The sequence below is a fragment of the Primulina huaijiensis genome, chromosome 12 (assembly GCF_012295235.1).
Source record: "Primulina huaijiensis isolate GDHJ02 chromosome 12, ASM1229523v2, whole genome shotgun sequence".
NCBI classification, from domain to species: domain Eukaryota; kingdom Viridiplantae; phylum Streptophyta; class Magnoliopsida; order Lamiales; family Gesneriaceae; genus Primulina; species Primulina huaijiensis.
In genome coordinates, this window is record NC_133317.1 from 10,159,238 (window position 1) to 10,167,854 (window position 8,617).

At 36.4% G+C, this 8,617-nt stretch overlaps 2 protein-coding genes across 7 annotated transcripts in view; one reads left to right on the top strand and one right to left on the bottom strand.

Moving 5' to 3' along the window:
• Positions 1–3,057, top strand: part of LOC140990460 (probable ribonuclease P/MRP protein subunit POP5) — a 50,625-nt gene extending 47,568 nt beyond the window's left edge. Inside the window, exon 4 of the mRNA XM_073460164.1 lies at positions 3,042–3,057. The gene's annotated coding sequence lies outside the window, so the exon portion shown is untranslated. The remainder of the gene's footprint in view (positions 1–3,041) is intronic.
• Positions 1,942–8,344, bottom strand: LOC140990453 (transcription factor TGA2.2-like). 6 transcript variants are annotated; one of them, XM_073460151.1, is made up of 10 exons: positions 8,063–8,077; positions 7,935–7,977; positions 6,987–7,178; positions 6,712–6,777; positions 6,579–6,638; positions 6,050–6,127; positions 5,902–5,953; positions 5,208–5,479; positions 4,021–4,266; positions 1,942–3,664 (listed from the first exon to the last, which is right to left on the bottom strand). In XM_073460151.1, exons 3-10 carry the CDS (start codon positions 7,050–7,052, stop codon positions 3,518–3,520), a joined length of 987 nt encoding a protein of 328 aa, XP_073316252.1. In that variant the 5' UTR covers positions 7,053–7,178; positions 7,935–7,977; positions 8,063–8,077; the 3' UTR covers positions 1,942–3,517. The 6 variants fall into 6 exon arrangements, with proteins under 6 accessions (XP_073316252.1, XP_073316251.1, XP_073316250.1 ...); XM_073460150.1 differs by lacking the exons at positions 7,935–7,977; positions 8,063–8,077 and adding an exon at positions 8,138–8,344; XM_073460149.1 differs by lacking the exon at positions 7,935–7,977 and having other exon boundaries at positions 8,063–8,344.
• Positions 8,345–8,617: the final 273 nt, after the last annotated feature.

Here is an 8,617-nt window from a genome sequence, read left to right on the forward strand (position 1 = left end):
TCTATAATTACCTCGATTATCAACAAATCATTCTGGATTACGATAATTCAAATCTCGGGCATTACAATGTGCACTCCCTAACATAATATAATTCCCCCAAAATGTTGGAAAGGTCCCAGTCCCCGGACACGTTATCCGGCTTCCAAACTCGTAACATAATTGGCCACAAAACAATCGCATACCTAAAAAATAATTATTTTGCACGTCAAGCATACTTACGAACATCGTGGACCTCGTTGGATCCTCCCTGGACATGCTGCCACAATATCCTCCAATAGTAACCAAAACAGCTCCTAAAAGTGCATTCAGAGACATACGACTCCCGAATTAAATAGAACCACTTAGGACGTACCAATCTACTCGGGACTCGACTCACTTGTAAACCACATCCCAACCTACTGTCCAAGGCTATAAACCACCCCTAAACCATGACCGAACCCCGTACAATGCACAACAAACCATAGAACACAAGTTAACAAGGAAAGACAATATGACACGTATTCATTCCGTACGACTCCCTACCGATTTTAACTCGAACCAAGCCCTAGACTCGATCCTTAGACATCCCTTAAGACCTTGTTCGTCCCTTTCTAGCCCATGACACTCGCACCAGCCCTTAAACCACACCAGCTGTGAGCCCTCCAACCAGACCCTAAACGAATAAGACCGGGCTTACCTTAGGACCCTAAGACCTCGCCTAGACCCTAGCCACGAGCTCTGGTCCAGCCATGTAGCGAGCCGCATGCTGAAACCACGATCACCCTCATACGCGCAACAGATGCGCTTCTATCGACTTTTGCTGCACCAGCAACCTTTCGCCCCATTACAGACCACCTAATAACATCTAAACACACCCCATAACAACACCATACACAGCAGCATGCCTTCAGATCGGTCCAGCGAAGCCTATGATCCAAAAACTCAAGAAAACATGGAAGTTCATATATATTATATATCGAAAACGATTTCGGTAACGTTCCATCATTCATATAATCAAACCAACGAATCTTCATGCATATTTCATATCAAAATACAGTATATAACATAATCGATGCGTCAAACCTTAGGTTGGAACTCTCGGCCGTATGTGTGTGTACATAGTGTGTGTTCTAGGTGTGAGTGTGTGTGAGTGTGTGAGGCGTGTGTTGTGGTAGAAATTAGTGTTAAACTCTCCTATATAATACATAAAAATATTTACTAGGTATTTTAGGTTAATTCCCCAAAGTTTTTAAACACCAAAAATAATAATTAAGTCCCCCAATTTTTGAAATATGACAATTTAATATTTTCCTGCTCGTCATACATAATCAAAATCGTAAATCATTTTGCGTAGAGTTCTGTTCAAAGAAAGTGGCTCATAACATAAATCATTTGATAAAACTAACCACAGTACTGGGCAAGCAAAGATCATCACAATCCTTGGACTGAATGTCCACTCCCTAAAATAACATAATTTAACACATAGCGTACATAAATTAAATCATTAATTAAATAAATTAACAATTATTCATGAGGTTTACCTATACTGATTTTTTGGTACTACAACCCATCATTCAGAAGTACTCGTTTTCTATATGGCAGAGAGGTAGGCTCCCAGCAACTCCACTTTCCCAGTATCAAAATAATAAATTTGTTGAACAACAAGATATGGCACACTACGGGATACACCATATTTAAATGTAACAAATAACGTCAGCCTACTAAGCTAATAACTAGTGCAGAAGATCGATGCAGAACACAACTTCTTAAAATTAAGCCAACTTGAGAAATGTCCAATGGATTCGATAAAGTTACACTTTTTAATAAGATGTAGGGAACCAAAGATGGGGACAGATTCAAAATTCAAATTCAGAACACGTACACGATAGCCTAGAAAATTACAAAAAAAAAAAAAAAGATTATTAACATTTCCTTGTCAAGATCATGAGAGACAAACATGGATACTTAGCTAAATTTACGAAGTTTAAATATGTAATCAAGGTAACAAGTATCAGTCATCACATGTAATCCTAGACCATTCTAGAGCTACAGAGTTGTTATCGCATTTGCTTCCTGAGACGTGATCGAAGCATCATCCCCATTTAATTTCCAGAGCAATCAAAAAGCCAGTGTCTGGAGGCCCGATAGGAGTTCATAAAGAAAGAGGTGGTAACAGGATAGCAACCAAATCAGTCACATTGCTAAGCTAAAGGATGGCTTCAAGGCAAACAGAAGCATATGCCATCTTGTTGGAATGTATGAAGTGAGGCCTGAAATTCCTTTCACAGTTTTGTGACTGGTGAATGGCACAGCTCGGTCAAATGAACATCTTCATCATATAATGGGAGAGCACATGTACTTGCCATGTTGTTGGAATGTTTATGAAAGGTGAATGACATAGCTTGGTCAAATGAACATCATCATACAATGGGGAGCACACGTACTTGCCATGTTGGAATGTTTGTGACAGTTGAGTCATGAGTGGCATGGCTCAGACAGATGAACATCTTCATCATATATTGTGGAGCACGTGTGCTTGCCATGGTGGAATGTTTGTCACAGGTGAATGGCATAGCTCGGACATATGAACATCATCATATAATGGGAGTACTTGCCATCATGTTGGAATGTATGAAGTGAGGCCTCAAAGTAAATGAAACTCCATATGTTAGTAAAGTCCTTGAATGGATCCACAAGCTGAAAAGCCAGCTCTTGCTTGGAGTAATAGATTGACCGGCAAAGCCCCACATGCTCCTGAACCGCAAGTCATGGAAGAGAAATATTGTTTCTCCTGCACGACAGAAGAAAAGGAAATGAATTAGAACCTTCTCAAGATATGAAGCACATTATTCATATTTAATCATTCATCAAGACAGAAATTATAAATGAAACTCTCCTGTGTGGTACATGTTTTAGCTCCTGCAAAAACAACATAAATTTAAGAATACAAGTGGAGAAAAATTATAAATAATTAAAGAAATAAATAAAACTAAAAAAGAAATAGAATATGTCGTTCCTCCTTGACCTGCAATACAAGGGAAAACCAAAAACAGGTAAATCAGATGTTGGCAACTGAAGATTCTCTTTATTTTGTTCCTTCCGTGGAGGTTCTTCCATAGCCTTTGATTTTAATGCAAGGCAAGTTATGATATTTAACTGATAAACATGTAGATGTTTTTTTCCAGTATATAAATGGATTGCAGTATTAAGAAAACAATATCAAAATGACCCACTTCACAAAATACAGGAGTCTAGTCATATTAATAATCAGTCTGCCATTTACGCCACATTTTTTCTTCTCATTCAAAATTCAAGCACAACATTACATTTGAATCAGCATTTCCAGTGAGAATACATTCAAAGGACCTCTGTACTCATATCACCGTAAAACAATCAATACAACTAACAAATTAGAAATTACACATACACCACATCGGAGTTGCACAAAGCAGTCTCCTACATTAATTCACTGAAGAACACTGCATCGGAAAATTCCAAAACCGCGTATTGGTAACATGGCTGCAATTAGAAAACGATGTTACTCTCGAGGGCGAGCAAGCCAAAGAGAGCTAAGGGCTCTAAGCCGAGAGAAATAGTCGCTAATAGCAAGGAGGGCACGAGCTGACTGGCGAGTTGTCAGTATACGATGCATTTGTTGGAGAGTCTGTTGCCGCAAATTGTCAGCCTGAAACCAACAATCACATTGTTTAAACACTAAGCTGTTGAAGACCATCGCCTTACAAGCATATTGCACAAAGACTACAGCAAAATAAATAACTTATTTTTGCTGGTCATTTGAATAAACTTATTTTGCTGGTCATTTAAATAATTTCGTCCTCATTATCCACGCATAAAGTGTGATAAACTTTATAATGGGTCAACAAATAGATAAGTAGATCCAAAGATAGGTTTTATAAACTGTACTGTATTTTTGCCCTAAACATTCCCCTATTTACATAATAAGATTGCAAAAACATAAGCCATGCATGCACCATGATAAAGGTTTAATGTTCTCAGTAAAAGTTTGATAAAAAATCAAACCTGACGAATGAAGCCCTCGAGAGTTCCCAACTTTCCCATGGCCATGGCCATTTGACCCATGTAGTTGGCAACATTTCCGGATGAACTCGATGGGCAGAGAGAACCAGCTAACGTCTCTGCCAAGGACTGCTGCAATGCCTCCATTCCCTGTGACAATGCATCTTCTGCCTGTTGAGAAGACTGTTGTAAATTGTTCACAGCCAATAACTGATGCTCTGTTAATGGTTCCAAATGATTTATAAGAAGCTGCAACCAGAAAGGCCAATACTCATAATGTAGAATGACCTATAAGTAAAATCTACAAATGGAAAAGGGCGTTGAACTTTATGAAACATGTTGATAGAATATCACATTATCACGCAGTTCACATACAAGAGAAAAACAAAATATAAAAAATAAAGGTAACATATATTCAAGAAAATTATAACATCCTGATTTGAGTCAATTGTGCTACGTTGAATCTTGTGAAGAAAAGGAGTTCTGCGTTCTGACTTAATTTGTCTCATTTCTATCCATGCATACTTTATCTTCTTATTAGTTAACACTCTTTTTCTTATGTTCTTAAAATTGTGCTTTCAAGTAAATGTATATTCGTTGTTTTTTAAATTTTAGTCATTTTTTCGATTCGACGCTGATTTGACACCAATGTCACACTGACTTGTACAGTTCCACGTCAATACTCCATATGAAAAAAAAAAATATAGGACTAAGACTGAAATTTGACAATTTAAATGACCAACACTGCAAATAAACAAACATAGATGATTAAAATTTCATTTTTCCTGATAAAGCACGAAAACCTACATAGTTATGGTATAGAACCAAATGCTTCTACATAGTTATGGTATAGAACCAAATACTTGTCATTTTAATTAAAGATACAGCAGATGGTAACATACAAACTAAATCTTCTAAACCAGATAATGGTCCAGCGACTCTTCTTAATTGATGATCCACATAGACAGTAAGATAGGAGAAGAGGGCAACTTTCTCCCTAAACAGATATCCTACCAACCAGGTATTAAGCAAATACTGAATGGAGATGTATTAATATATTTTTCAGGAAAACACACCAAAATGAATTAAAGCTCCAAGCATTTACAAGGAGGGATTCAGTACAAATGAAATTCAGCTTAATGATGAAACTGGGGTGATAAGCAAATAACTAAAATAAATCGATGTGACACCTTAAGAAGTTCAGATGAACGGAAACCACCAAGCCAAAGGAAACACCTTTCAGCAGGTGTCTTCCACATGCCTGACAAAATATGAAAGACGTCGGTCTTTGCAGCATCCCCTTTTAACCTAAAAATGTCATCATACTGTGTAGTGACTCCCTCCACTATTATGCGAAGTTCGCCATCACCAGCATGTGAATTGACAGCACCTCTAAGCTCACTAATCCGCCGGTTGTGGTCCTCCAGCCACCGTGCATATTCAACATCAAAGGTCAATGCACCTACAAACATGAGATTAATATTTTCACGAGACTAAAAGTTGCTCAAAGAATGAGACAGAACAAAGATTCAATCTAATATGTTCCGAATCCAGCCACTGAGCAAGTGATCACATTTTTTTCACTCCATCTATTAAATCAAAAGGTGGTAGAATTCCATATCTTTGTTGCTTTGATTAAATTGCTTTTCTTTGACTTTTGGTATTTATAATCTCAAACCTTTTGACCATTCTCCAATACTCATTTTACACATTTTTACTGATGATATAACCACTTTCCCGTTTAAAAAATATGATACAACCAACCCTCTTGAGTTATTTCCTTTTTCTTATTCAGCAACATGAATGAATTTAGCAGAAAACACTTCGATAGATTTGAATGAAACACCTCCCTAAGCATCAGAGATCAATATGAGATAATCACACCGTTTCCTCCAATTGATTGAGCTTGATCTCCTGAACTTGAAATAAATACCCCCTTCAACAAACGAAAACTCATTCACTAAGTGAAAAAAAGGCGACCTAGAAAAAACTGAAAACATTTATACACTGAACAAAAGAAGACAGGAAAAACCTGCTGCCTAGCTCGCTGGAGCTCTTGCTCAAGTTGCGTCAATTTCATTCTGCTGCTCTCTAGTTGTTGAACATAGGCCTATATGCCAATATAAAGAAAAAAGAGACAAACAGATGTAAGATAATGTTAAAGTCGACATGTGAAACATATCGATCATATAACATCAGCAGAGAATGGCACTCATATGCTAGTACAAAGAACAAATCTTTAATTTTTTAATATTCCAACTGCTGTATCAAAATGCAACAAAAGGATGCTAAAAAGAAAAAATATTGGTTCGTTAATATGTATAAACTGACCACCAAATCTGGAAATTATATACCAAAATGCCACGGGAATCCAAGTAATTACATCCGACCATACTACTGAGAGGAGTCATTTACCACTTGTAATTTAAAATTTTATAAGAAGACAACCCAGTTATGTAGCTTATGACCAGAGGTTAGTAATAGAAGATAACTACATAAGACAGAAGGAACATTTGAAGCAAAAAATGAGACGCAAATGATTCGCTTACTAAAAATCTAACCTTTTTTCTCAAGCGGCTCTTTCTTGCAGCTTCACGATTTTGAGCAAGCCTCCGTAAATTCTGCATGAGGTAGTTGAGATCGCACATCTAAATTAAATTAACTACAAGGGCGTTAAATTAGGAATTCAAAAACCTTTTGATCTCTGGACTTATCATTGCCATTGGAAGCCACCGATGTCAATAAAATATTGCTTTCAAACTGTTGAAGAAAGTAGAAACAAATTACTTCTTCAGTTTGATAACAAGCCACTGTTCTTACTTTACCAAGATCCATTTCGAAATATGAATACTAGTGGATTTATGGAGAAAACCTATGTACATCTCTTCGTCATGTGCCATAAAAGAACAACAGTAAAAAAAAAATTTTATTTTTTGCGTATCTCAGTATAAAAGCGCTTTGGAGGTTACCCTCATATTCTGATCGTCAGCACCATCATCTGTAGAAGTATCAGTCATAGTACTGGCATCTGCCATTTTTAAACCCCAAAATCTCGTCTATTAATATTTCAAACTGAAACGAGAACACGATTCCACTCCCCTGAGGAAAACGTGAATCAGAATCCAATTTCAAGCAAATGGTCCAAACTGCAGGAACTTGTGCTGCAAAAGCGAAGTTACATGATGAAATAAAACATTTTTGAGCAAGCAGTTCACGAAAAATGCAAATGTCAACAGGTAATTGTAGACTGGTCAAATGCATTACTCTCATGAGTCCCTTGTTGGATAATAAAGTGTTAATACCGCTTGTCCCAAAAGCTTGAGCTCATGGAAGTAATCAGCAGTTGTATAATCATAATTTTAACACCCCTATGTACTCCGAAAAATGGAGAATATACACTCAGAATTTCGTATCCAAAGCACACCCAATGCATATTGATCTGGCATTAAGCAAGATCAATTTAATAAAATATACGGGGTAGGTTCTACCTCCTAATTCTGACACCATGTTGATACCACACAACTAAAAGGGACCTAGCTCTGATGGCACGTTTAAATTGCTAATCTTGAAACCTCGGACTTACTAGAGGTAATATAATCAACAAAAAGGCATCTCCCACCTAAGATTATTAAGCTGGAACTAAATACATAATATCCCACTTCAGCCACAATTGTGCAGGAAAAACTACCACCTATCCTACCACTTTCACCATAGTGTAGAGTCCTCTACAGCATTGACACTAAATATTTTCCACACATGAAAAAAGAAAACCAGTCGCATGTGATAGCATTTTAGATTGCATAACACTTGAAAGAACCAAAATTCATAAAAAAAAAATAAAAATCGGTGGTTAGATCTCATACAACACTCATAATCCTATCACAAGAAGACAATCATCCTTCAAACGAAAACCTTACAAGCTTAAGTTCGCTCTCTTTTCCTCTCTTAAAAAGCGTTTCCCTTCATCACACCAAAATCAGAACAGGATTAACGAATTCCAGAAAAAATAAACAATACCCAAATAAGCTAAAAGTCCAAACTTCACCTCTTTTCTTGACCTCTTAAGTTTGCGGTCTTCGCATAAATTTTGAAGGCTTGAAGATGGAACAAAATTGTTAACCAGTTTTGACTTTGGGTCGTCTAATTTTCTTGATTTCTTATTCTTGTGTCGGATTTGAAGCTTCCATGTCCTTTCTCTGCGGAGGACGTGACTACTTTAAAATGAACTCCGACAATTCAGTTCACAAAAAAAATATGCAAATTTTTTCCCAAAAAAAATAATAAATAAACGAAAACAAGAAAAATCAGATATGCGATAGAGAGTGTTTCGGACGAAGCATATTGCAAAAATTGGATACAAATATACCTCAGACACCAACTTAATTAATTTTTTTGGATGCTAGTATTTAATAAATAATAATAACCATAAAATTAAATATATATCCATATCCTTTTAAATACGATAAAAAAATATAAATATATAATTTTGCTATAAACATAAAATGCATTTCAAACTCATATTTTCAAAATTTAGTCTACAAAAATTTTTTCTTTTTATTCACAGTAATTAGCTATTTCATTCCATCAACATTCACCCATA

Bases quoted from the DNA above. Each gene is read 5' to 3' on its own strand.
- LOC140990453 (XM_073460150.1), bottom strand. From the start codon at position 7,052: ATGGCAGATGCCAGTACTATGACTGATACTTCTACAGATGATGGTGCT. The intron at 6,639-6,711 runs GTTTTTGAATTC...TACCTCATGCAG, and splicing joins ATAAGTCCAGAGATCAAAAG to AATTTACGGAGGCTTGCTCA. The intron at 6,128-6,578 runs GTTAGATTTTTA...ATTGGCATATAG, and splicing joins AGAGCCGCTTGAGAAAAAAG to GCCTATGTTCAACAACTAGA.